Below are 12514 nucleotides of genomic sequence, written 5' to 3' on the forward strand. Positions count from 1 at the left end.
GCACTCCCTAGTGAGATGACCCCAGTACCTCAGTTGAAAATGCAGAAATCACCGGTCTTCTGTGTCGCTCGCACTGGGAGTTGGAGACTGGAGCTGTTCCTATTCGGCCATCTTGCTCCGCCCCCCAAGCAATATGCATTTAAGGCCAGGTACAGTGGCTTTTGCCTGTAATCTCAGCACTTTGGGAAGCCAAGGTGGGAGGATCAATTGAGGCCAGTAGTTTGAGACCAGCCTGGACCACAAAATGAGACCCCTGTCTCTACAAAAAATTTTAAAAATTAGCCAGGTGTAGTGGTGTGCAGCAGTGGTCCCAGCTACTCAGGAGTCTGAGGTGAGAGGATCACTTGAGCCTAAAAGGTCAAGGTTGCAGAGAACCGTGGTCGCACACCACTGCACTCCAGCCTAGGTGACAGCCTTTAAGACACTGTCTCAAAATTAGTAAATAATTATTATTATTTATTGCATACATATGTGTGTGTGTGTGTGTGTGTTTGTATGCATTTAAGATTCTTCCATGTCTTTCTCTGGCTTGATAACTCACTTCTTTTAGTGCTAAATAATATTCCATTGTGTGGGTGTACCATAGTTTGTTTATTCATTCATTTACTTTCTAAAGAACATCTTGGTTGCTTCCAAGTTTTGGCAATTATGAATAAAGCTACTGGTATGAACATCCATGTGCAGGTTTTGTGTGGACGTAAGTTTTCAACTCATTGGGTAAATATCAAGGAGTGTAAATTGATGGATTGTATAGGAGCATATTTCATTTTGTAAGAAACTGCCAAACTGACTTCCACAGTAGCTATACCATTTTAAATTCCCACCAGCAGTGAATGGGAGTTCCTGTTGCTCCACATCCTTGTCAGCATTTGGTGTTATCAGTGTTTTGGATTTTAGCCATTTTTCTAAAATGTAGAAAATGAGAGTGGTATCTCATTATTGTTTGAATTTAAAATTTTCTGGACATATGATATGGAACTTTTTGTATGTTTATTTGCCATCCATCTCTCTTCTTTGGTGAGTTGTCTATGCACATCTTTTGCCCATTTTTAAATTAAGTTGGTTTTTCTGTTATTGTTGAGTTTTAAAAGTTCTTCGTATATTTTATATACCATTTGTTTGTTGACTGTCTTCATGCAACTATATTCAAGTTCAGTTGACTATATTCATGTACCACATATACCATAATCTATATTCATGCACCACATATACCGTAATAATCTATATTCATGCACCACATATACCGTAATCAAGACTATACCACATGTCTTGATTATGATATCTTTATATTGTATCTTGAAGTCAGGCAGTGTATTAGTTTGCTAGTGCAGCCACAACAAATACCACATACTTGCTGACTTAAACAATAGAAATTTTATTTTCTTACAGTTCTGGAGGTCAGAAGTCTAAGATCAAGATATCAGCAGGGTTAATCTCTTCTGAGGCTTCTCTGCTTGGCTTATAGGTGACTGTTTCTCCCTATGTTTTCCCTCTGTGCTTGCACAGGTCTGAGTTTAAATTTCTTTTTCTCATAAGGTCACCAGTCATATTGGATTAGGGCACATCCTAAAGACATCATTTTAACTTAATTCCTCCTCAAAGACCTTATACCCAAATATGGTTACATTATGAGATACTATGCGTAAGGGTTTTAACATGAATTTTGAAGGGAAACAATTCAGCCCATAACAGGTAGTTTCAGTCTTGCGACTTTGTTCTTCAGTATCGTGTTGGCTATTATTCTTTTGCCTTTTCATATAAGCTTTAGAGTCAGTTTGCCAATATCCATAAAATAACTTACTTGGATTTTTATTTGGATTACATTGAATTTATAGATCAAGTTAGAAAGAACTGAAATCTTGACAGTATTGAGACTTTCATTTCTAGGGCTGGGTCCCCCTGGAGTTGTCTACTCTCTAATATCCACCCTGAGCTTCTAACAATTTGTCTTTTACAGTTTAGATTTTGGTACTGGTCCCTGTGGAGAATTTTTTTTTCTGGGCTTTTACTTGGATAAGTTGTGATTCTCTATATCTACCTATCATCTCTACAATTGTAGAGGGCAGTGGTTTCCCTGTGACCCCAATTATCTGATGGATCTAAGATTTGTTGATTTTTCAGTTTGTTCAGCTTTTTGCTTGTGGAGACAGGAATGACAACTTCAAGTTCATTACATGCAGGACTGGAAACCAGAAGTCTCCAACATACTTTTTATTATTGTAACATCATTGTGAAGAAAATTAAGCACTTACTGGTTCTTTATTATACCGAAGGAATTGAATTAGGTATAATACATCTTGAGACTGGCAAGAATCCCATTTTGCTAAAATGATATTTATGAAAATATTTCTGCACTTGCATCATTAGTTCTTGAAACATATTTACCCTAGAGCATTGGTTTGCAAAATGCTATGGCCCCAGTGGTTCCCCAGAAGATCCTCTGAAATTGCTGGTTTGAGTTTTGGACAGGGTTGTGGAGGGGTATAAGCAAGAAGGAACCAAAGGGCAAGGAAGACACTAAGTTCATTATACTCACCCCTGCTTGAATCAGAGCATATGTGTTTTATTTGTTTCATATATACCATTTGAAGTAGCGGTTTGACAATTAAAATATGTTTAAATCCACTGCCCTTGAGTGTTAGCGAATGTTGTATGCAATAGAGAAGGTTGTATTTAATCTTCTAATGTTGTATTCAGTAGGCTGCACAGTAGATGAACCTACATCATGAAAAGCTTCTTTGCAGAGTTTAGTAATGAAATTGTTAAGAAAGAACTCTAAGGTAGACTCATTTTATTTAATGTAAAGTGATCATGTTGAAATAAAACTATTAGGGACTATAAAAACTCAATTTAAAATATAGTTAATTTATCCTGAGGAGCTCAGATATTCCCAAATTAAGTATTTTTGAGGTATTAATTAGCTTATGTATCAAAAAAGATAAAGTTTGATTGTACCTTTATTAACCTGAGGTTAAGTTTTCTTGTTGAAAGTTATAAATGTCAGTATATCCTAACTCATTAGTAACAGTTGAAATTAACCAACTTGGTAACTTCTATTTTTGTAAAAATTTACAGTCACATATTTAGATTTTTTTTTTTTTTTTTTTTTGGAAATTTGACTTTGTATCATGAGGGGAGTTGAGGATAAGTCTGAAATAAGATTTCAGGCTTTTCTCCTTCTGAAATGTATATTCAAACTGAACAGAGAAAAGCATTTTAAATTCATCTAACAGTCATGTATAATTAGGCTTGGTTCTACGTTGTGAATGGGGTTTCTGGAAGGGCAGAAAAAACAGGGTTTGAATTGTTACCTGCCCAGGCTTTGCACCATACCATATAGAATTGTTTGTAAACCTGCATACCACAGTAAAGTATGCTTAGTCTAAATCAGTTCAGAAAATTAGACACCTACTATGTATAAAGCAAATAAGTAAAACACCATTTTTCCACCAGAAAAGTGAACACAGTTGTAGAAGAGATTAGATAGATGTGCAAAAATCAATACAGGGCAAAATATCCTAAGTGTAATAAAGAAGCATAAAATGCTATGAGACTTAAGGAGAGAGATGTTACATCTGTTTGAAGGCAAATTAGAAGAAAATTGAAAGGGAAAGTAACATTTTTTGATGATCTGGAAGAACGTGAACAGAAGATACATCAGTGAGGAAATGGTTACAGTGCATGTAAAAGAAAACTGATAGGTGCTTGAACAAATAGAGCTTTATATTTCTTATATTTCTTTCCTTTTTTTTTTTTTTTCTTGAGTTGGAATTTCACTCTTATTGCCCAGGCTGGAGTGCAATGGCAGGATCTCAGCTCACTGCAACCTCCACCTCCCGGGTTCAAACAATTCTCCTGGCTCAGCCTCCCTAGTAGCTGGGATTACTGGTGTCCACCACCACGCCCAGCTAATTTTTGTATTTTTAGTAGAGGTGGGGTTTCGCCATGTTGGCCAGGCTGGTTTCGAACTCCTGAGCTCAGGTAATTCATTCGCCTCAGCCTCCCAAAGTGCTGGGATTACAAGCATGAGCCACCACGCCCGGCCTAGGGCTTTATATTTCAAAGAGAACAAGTGTAAAGGTAAGTAGATACTGATGTTGATTCAGTGCTTCTGTAATGTCAGCATCTCATCCAACTATGCAACAGTTTCAGCCAAGCTATTGACAAATATAAGAGAGATTTAAATGAAGAGCTATACTTGATACTATACTTGATATTTGCCAGGATCTGAATGATGAAAGAGGAGGAAGAATCATAGATTATTCAAGGCTGTAAAATTAGTGGCCCATCAATGAGACTCATAGGTGCTTCTTTACATATTTGCCTTCCTCACTAGCTGCTATTGTTAGAAAGGTGCAGAAGCAGTAAGTCTGGTAGCACTACTTTGGTCACACTTCCAAGATGATTACTGTCTTTGCCCCTTCTGAGATCTCACATACATATTCAGAGCTGACCTCAAATCTCACCTGCTCCCTGAGCCTCGCCTGACAGTTGCATCATAAATTGATCTTTTTTTGTATTGTGAAGTTAGAACCTTGACATTCATTGTTCAGTTCTCTCATTGTTGTACATTTTGTACAATACTGTATTAGCTCAAGTTGAGTAAGTATAAGAAATATTACCATGTGCCAGGCCTTTTGTGAGGATAGAAATATGTATTAACACAACTCCTGCCCATAAAGAGCTCATAGTCTAGTAGAGAAAACTGATGTATAAACAACTATAATAGAAATTGACTGGTACAAAAATAGTTAGGTTTGAAAATACTGTACAAAGACTAATAATGAGGCAGTTGTTCAGGGAAAGCTACAGCAGGAAGATATTTGAGTTGCATCTTGAAAGTCATTTGGACTATAAAATATTTATGTACTTATCACTTTCTATTTATATTACTTATTTTGACACTTACCTTGCCCATTCGACTGTAAGTTTCTTGAGGTCAGAAAGTATATATTCTATGCCTTTATTTCACCCATAGTGCCAAAATATTTCACTGAATCAGTATATTTGGTACTATCCAAATATTTTATTTATATTTACATAAATTTATTTCTTATTTTTATTTAACTTCCCTTCTCCTCCCCACAAAGCCCAAGCTTAGCTAGTCACCATTCTTCTTCCTATTTTTGTATCCTATTTTATTAACATTAGCCATGTAATACATTTTTAGAACAGCTTATTTTACACACAAATGTGTAGTTTCTTTCTATGCCATATCTTGTAAGTAAGCATTGAGATTTTTGCTATGCAACTCTTTAGGAGCTTTTATGGTGTCTTGTGTAAGTGAGCTTGATTAAAAATACAAAGCTTGGAATTTTTTAGTTTTCATATAGCTTTTGAAAAATTTTCAAGTTTATAATTTTTTGTACCACTTCAAAGTCTGAGGTTTCCATTTTAAAAAATATAATTTAAAAGCTGTGTTAAAACTACCATACTGTTAAAGTTTCAAATTGGCAAATTGAGTGTATTATTTTGAATTTTACTCTAGGACAGATGAAACAGACTCAAGCTCTTCTAAATTTTGTGAAACACCAGTGATATTTTCCTTCATAAACATTTAAATCCATCATCATTTCTGCAGGTTTCAAGGCCTTGGGCGTTTTAAGATTAATGTTCTAGGTGAATTAAAATTATTTTATGGTCTATTAACATAATTTGCTAAACATCTATTTAAAAGCCTACTATATAGGGGGTACTAGAGATACAAAAACAAGACATTGTTTCTATTTTAAAGAATTCACAATTTAATAAAGAAGAGATTTCTTCTGTCTGTACTATGGGATAAATTCAATTAACTAGATATAAATGTCAAAATTGATGAGAGGTAGAAAAGATCACTTATTAGATACTAAGTAAATGATTATTAAATGAACAATAGGAATCATAGACTTGAAACATAGGAAAGAAACATTACTGAATGAACTTTTTCAGTTCTTTGGTATCACCATGGTTTTGATTATTACAGTGATTGTCAGTAATATTTAATGCATGAGGCTAGGGTATTCTGGCATTCAACAATGCTCTACGCAGTCCTACCCAATTAAGAACTGCTATGATCCTGCACAACTTTGAAGTCTAACTAAAGCTACTACAAATATAAATTGGTATATCACTTCTTCCAGAGTTTATATTTATATTCGGTGCAGTCCCTATAAAAATCCCAGCATAAATTTTTGTAAAATAAAATAATGCAAAGGATCAAAAAGATAATCTTTAAATTAAAAAAAAAACAAGATCTCCCTTTGTCACCCAGGCTGAAGTACAGTGGATCAGTCTTGGCTCACTGCAGCCTCCACCTTGGGGATTCAAGTGATTCTCCTGTCTCAGCCTCCAAAGTAGCTGAAATTACAGATGTGCGCCACCACCCCTGGCTAATTTTTGTATTTTTACTAGAGATGGGGTTTCACCACGTTGGCCAGGCTGGTCTCAAACCCCTGACCTCAAGTGATCCGCTTATCTCGGCCTTCCAAAGTGCTGGGATTAAAGGCATGAGCCACAGCACCCGGCCCCAAAAAATAATCTTTACACCTAGCAAAGTTGGAGGACTACCCTATATCAAGATTTTTGGTATTGACACAAGGACAGAGCATTGTAACCAAACTGGACAGAAAAGAGTCCAGAAACAGACCCATACGTATCTGATCACCTGTGACTTGTACCAAAAATAACACTAGTGCAGATGGGGAATGATGTGCTTTTCAATAAATAGTACTCAGTCAAAACTGATATCCGTATGATCCATATGAGAAACACCAAGTAAATCTTGACCTCTTCTTCACAGCGTAAACAAAAATCAATTCCAGATGGACTGCAGTCTGATATGAAAGACAAAACAATAGACTTTTAGAAAGAAACACAGGACACTGTCTTCACGGGGAGTGTCTGGAAAGGAGCTGAAGGCACTTTCAAGGAGCTGCTGATATTCCTGATTTTGATCTTACTAAACAAATTATAAAATAAAATGATTTCAATATATGTACCTATGTAAGCATAAATTGATGCTTAAGACATAATACTGAAAAGCTTTTACAAAAAGTTATGCAGAAAGAAAGTGTCCTAATAGCAAAGGAGGTTTAGGCCAGGCACTGTGGCTCACGCCTGTATTCCCAGCACTTTGGGAGGCCGAGGGGGTGGATCACGAGGTCAGGAGATCGAGACCATCCTGGCCAACATGGTGAAACCCTGTGTCTACTAAAATACAAAAAATTAGCCAGGCGTACTAGCGGGCGCCTAATCCCAGCTACTTGGAAGGCTGAAGCAGGGGAATCACAAACCCGGGAGGCAGAGGTTGCAGTGAGCCATATCGCGCCATTGCACTCCAGCCTAGCAACAGAGCAAGACTCTGCCTCAAAACAACAACAACAACAACAAAATAGCAAAAGAAGTTTAATTGAAAAAAACAATTTTAAGTTACTGAATAATTTACCCAACCTGTGCATTTTTTTACTCTCTATTTCCAATTACATAGTTAATTGAAATGGGTTTCAATGCAATAGTGCAATTACTTCAAGAGGAGTGTAGTGAATTACAAATTTGTAACAGAAGAGTTGAAACTTAACAGATTTGTATCCAAACTTTAATAAATTAGTGAAGACATATGAAATGCAGAGACTTTAAGGAATTTTATTAATGAAGTTTATTTTGAAAACATTTCTGGCCGGGTGCAGTGACTCAACGCCTGTAATCCCAACACTTTGGGAGGCCAGGCGCGTGGATCACGAGATCAGGAGATCGAGACCATCTTGGCTAATATGGTGAAACCCCTTCTCTACTAAAAAAACAAAAAATTAGCTGGGCATGGTGGCACATGCCTGTAGTCCCAGCTAGCCGGGAGGCTAAGACAGGAGACTGAGACAGGAGAATCGCTCCATCCCGGGAGGTGGAGATTGCAGTGAGCCAAGATCACGCCACTACACTCCAGCCTGGATGACAAAGCGAGACTCCTTCTTGAAATAAAAAAATTCTTTCCTATATATGGTTAAACGATTATAGCACATTAATACTTTTATGTGTAAATGTTTTATGTTGAAATTGTCTTTTCAAGGGGTTATCACACAACTTCTCTATAGTCTCTTATAATACAGTTTCCTTTTCTAACCTTCTTGTAGGCTTTATGACTTAGTCAAAATGAAAGCCAAACTCACCTGTGAAAAATATATACATTTTATATATTAGTAATCTATTATTTATTTTGTCATGTTAGCCCTAATACAATTAAGGTTGTCACCTTCTTTCTTTAATCAATACCAAGAAAGTCTGGTTTGTTATTATTTATCCTGACACTAATTTTTATTCTAGACTCCACCTGTACCATATTTCTGATTTTTCATGATCTTGTGGAGTTTTTTTTTTTTTTTTGGTATGAAATAGCTTCTCATCTTAATTATCTTAAATACAAACATATTCACTATAATTAGATTCTAGCATTTGACTATTTTATTAAAACTTCAGATTAAACATGGATAAAGGAAGGAAGCCATCCGTCTGAGAGAGGCAGATCATGATGTGATTTCCAGCTCACAATTTTGGATTCTGTCCTATGGGTAATGGGGAACCATTAAAATATTTTATGCAGAGATTGCCAATCAGATTTGTGTTTTAGAAGTATCACTCTGGGCATGGTACAGTGGCTCACAAGTATAATCCCAGCACTTGGGGAGGCCATGGCAGGTGGATTGAACTCCTGGGAGCCCAGGAGTTCAAGACCAGCCTGGGAAACATGGTGAAGCCCCATCTCTACAAAAAATTAGCCAGGCATAGTGGTGGACACCTGTAGTCCCAGCTACTTGGGAGGCTCAGGTGGGAGGGTCACTTGAGCTGGGGATGTGGAGGTTGCAGTGAGCTGAGATCATGCCAGTGCACTCCTGCCTGGGCAACAGAGTGAGACCCTGCCTCAAAAAAAAAAAAAAAAACACTCTGGCAGGAGTATGAAAAGAGATTGGAGTCGGGGTGGGGTGGGGTGGGGTGACAAAACTAGAGGCCAAGAGTTAAGTTAGGGAACTATTGCAGAAACTAGGTGATCATCATTATCACCATCACCATCATCATAATGATTAGACATGAGATAAAATCAACTGAGCTTAGTCATTTTGTAAGAGAGAAGGAGGAGTCTAAACTGGCTTCCAAATATCTGATTTGGGTGACTAGATGGGGTCGGTGTCTTTCATTAAAATAGGGATCATAGAAAAAGGTGCAGTTTGAGACATGTAGAATAGGACATACAGGTGGATATAACCTTTGAACATTTGGATGTGTGAATTTGTTCTAAGGAGATACATGATCCAAAGATGTATATTTGGGAATCATTGTTATGTAGCCGGTAGTTGAAGACATTAGAACATGTAAGATCAGAAAACATGTTTAGAATCAGGAGAGAAGAAGGCAGAAGAATCATGTGGAGTGGTCTCATGGAAATTGAGAGAAGAGAGAATTTTGAAGGAATAATGAACAATGCCAAATGCATTGAGCAATGAATAGAAAGTCAACAGTTGACTCATAGGTAGAGAAGTCTATGGCATTTGGCAATATGAGGCTCATAGGTGACCATTGACCAAGAAATTGGGGCATAGGGCTCAAAACCTTAATTACATGTAATTGGTTAAAGATTGAATGACTATTGCAATTTCTTTGAAAGTGTAAAAAGTGAATGGGAGGTAAGGAAATAGAGACAGCAAGTATCAACACTGTTCCAGATTCTTGAGAATGAAAGAAAGGAGAAGGAAAGAATAATAGAGGCGGGTGCAGGATAGATAATTTTTCAATTATTTTGCTTTTTCCACTTGTACCTTGATTTTTTTTTTTTTTTTTGAGACCGAGTCTCAGTCTGTCACCCAGGCTGGAGTGCAGTGGTGCAATCACTCACTGCAAGCTCCGCCTCCTGGGTTCACGCCATTCTCCTGCCTCAGCCTCCCGAGTAGCTGGGACTACAGGCACCCGCCACTGTGCCTGGCTAATTTTTGTATTTTTAGTAGAGACGGGGTTTCACCGTGTTAGCCAGGATGGTCTCGATCTCCTGACCTCGTGATCCGCCCGTCTTGGCCTCCCAAAGTGCTGGGATTACAGGCGTGAGCCACCGCGCCCAGCCTAATGTTGCTTTTGATTGCATTTTCATGAGTTAATGTTAAACTTTGTATTTTTCTGTAATTAATCATTCTACAGTACTTTAGTTAATGGCATAAGTTTAAAAGAATCAGGGTTACCCTCAAACCAAATTAAGTATAAATAGTAAATTGTGTTATTTCCATGAATGCACAGGATTAAAAAATATTTATGACAGAAATATGTAAAATCACGATTGAATGAAAGGAAGACGTTGACAGCGTGTTGGATAAATGTGAGATACCTTAACAAATGATTTTTAAATGAGGCCATCTGTTAAAGCTTGCTGATGCTCTGAGTCTGGAGCAAGAGGTTATTTATGTTTTCACGTAAATCAGGCTTTAACCAAAATACTTTGGAAAAAACAGATGCCTTATAAAAATTCATTATTCCTAAAATAATTACAGCCTTCTAAATGTTAACATCCCTTTCTACAAAGAATGGTGTTATGCTAATACTGTTTATATATATGAATGTGAAATTATTGTATCATTTGCTGTAATGCAAGGAAATGGTTTCTCCTTATCCCCACCTCCATCCTCACCCCTGGGAGATACATGCCTGCTTACCAGGACCAATTTTCTACTTATTTAGCTAAAAATAATTGACCTTTGAAAGTCATAACCCAAGTAGTTGAATTTGAACTAAAATCTAAAGATAAATCTAATATTTCAGGCATTCTTTCCTCCCACTCTTTTGATCTTTTTCACCCCCACTAAGTCTTACCAGGTATATTGGAGTGGAGGAGATTTCATAATAGAATACAGTACTGTGTCATGTTTCATTAATGTCAAAGATTTCATGTAGTAAATAGAACAAGAAGGTACCATTTTGTATAATATTCAAAATCTATGTAGCACATTGCTAAGCAGAGTATACACTCAAGAAATGTAGAATTAGTAATACTATGCTAGAAAATGAACTTCCAGTATTGCTGTTATTTTACTAATATGCATAGTCACTGACCTGTGAAGAGTGAACAGTATGTAGAAGTGCCTTCTAGAGATAGGAAATTATGAGAGTCCCTAACTTTCACATACATATTAGATTAATTTGAGCCTCTATAAAAAGAGAAAAAATTTGTGAGGGCTCAAGGGGGGAAAATGAGGGTACTTCCTGTTTGCAGCTTTTATCATTGGGAGAACAGTAAATTAGATCTAGACTAATATATTTGGTTTCTCTAATTTATGGCAATTTGTTAACTTTGTCATTGAGTGGAATGCTAAACAAAATTTCTATGGCATATAAGCACCTTGCACAGGGTTCGCTTTAATTATTTGAGAAGCTTTTAGGCATAGACTATTTAGTATACTGATTAAAGTATGATTAATTATTAATTAGTATCTTGTCCTGCAAGAATGTGTTTAGCTTTAATAGGTTCATCTTTACTTGAAAATAGTGGCAAGCTGGGTGCAGTGGCTCTCGCCTACTCAGTGGTGAGAGGATCACTTGAGGCCAGGAGTGGAAGACCAACCTGGGCAACATAGCAAGACCTCAACTCTAAAAAAATTTTTTTAATTAGCCAGGTATGGTGGTGCACACCTGTAGTCCCATCTACTCCGAAGGCTGAGCTGGAAGGATCACTTGAGTGCAGGAGTTTGGGGGTCAGCAGTGAGGTTCATTTGTGCCACTGCACTTCATCCTGGGCAACAAAATAAGAACCTGTCTCTAAAAAAAACAAGAAAGAAAGAAGAATGAAAAACATGGCTTACACACTGGGCGGATGTAGTGCATTTCTCCTTCCCAACTCCTCTCTGGGTTGATGCATTTATCCAAATGGAGGGTGGAAGAAAGACTGAAAATTACATTATGTGAAAGCCCCTGCCCAGCTCCTTGCTTATGATAGGAAGTCTGTGGCCACTGATTTCCCGTCTTATGTTCTGTGTACTCTATAAAGTAGTATGGTATAGTGATTTAGAATGAGGCTGTGTAGTTCAACAGCCTGAATTTGAAAGTTGACTCTGCCACTTACTGGATATGTGAGCTCAGCAAATAATGTCTTTTTGCTTCAGTTTTCTCACCTATTAAATAGAGACAATTGGCATCTTTCTCTGAGGATTGTGGTTGTGATAGTGGTGGTTGTTTTTCACTCAGGCAAAGAAGCATTGCTCTGCTAATGGAAACCTGGAGAAGTGCTTATTAGCAGACAATAACTCTGTTCTCTACCATCCTCCATATACCAGGGAAATGGTGGTGGTCTGTGAAATGGAACCAAAATAATATTCCTCTCATAAGGGAAGGAAAAGAAAATAACATGTGTTTTGTATGCATTATCTCACTTCATCTTTAGAATAATTCCTTCAGAATAAATATTATTAGCTGATTTTTTCATGTGAAAGACCTGAGGCTCAAGAGAGTTTCTTCACAAGATCAAATATCTGCTGAATAGCAAAGCCAAGATTCAGTCAGAGGAGTA

At 37.1% G+C, this 12514-nt stretch overlaps 2 protein-coding genes across 4 annotated transcripts in view; both read left to right on the top strand.

Moving 5' to 3' along the window:
• Positions 1–12514, top strand: part of ELP4 (elongator acetyltransferase complex subunit 4) — a 281026-nt gene that overhangs the window by 185083 nt on the left and 83429 nt on the right. Inside the window, exon 10 of one of the 3 annotated variants that reach the window (XR_001001145.1) lies at positions 3791–4080. The exons of the other annotated variants lie outside the window; for them this stretch is intronic. The gene's annotated coding sequence lies outside the window, so the exon portion shown is untranslated. The remainder of the gene's footprint in view (positions 1–3790; positions 4081–12514) is intronic. 3 annotated transcript variants of the gene reach the window in all.
• LOC105507725 (putative uncharacterized protein encoded by LINC00269) lies at positions 5775–7943 on the top strand. Its single transcript, XM_011936336.1, has one exon. It carries the CDS (start codon positions 6189–6191, stop codon positions 6666–6668), a length of 480 nt encoding a protein of 159 aa, XP_011791726.1. The 5' UTR covers positions 5775–6188; the 3' UTR covers positions 6669–7943.

Source organism: Colobus angolensis, unplaced genomic scaffold (genome assembly GCF_000951035.1).
Source record: "Colobus angolensis palliatus isolate OR3802 unplaced genomic scaffold, Cang.pa_1.0 Scaffold152, whole genome shotgun sequence".
Taxonomy (NCBI): domain Eukaryota; kingdom Metazoa; phylum Chordata; class Mammalia; order Primates; family Cercopithecidae; genus Colobus; species Colobus angolensis.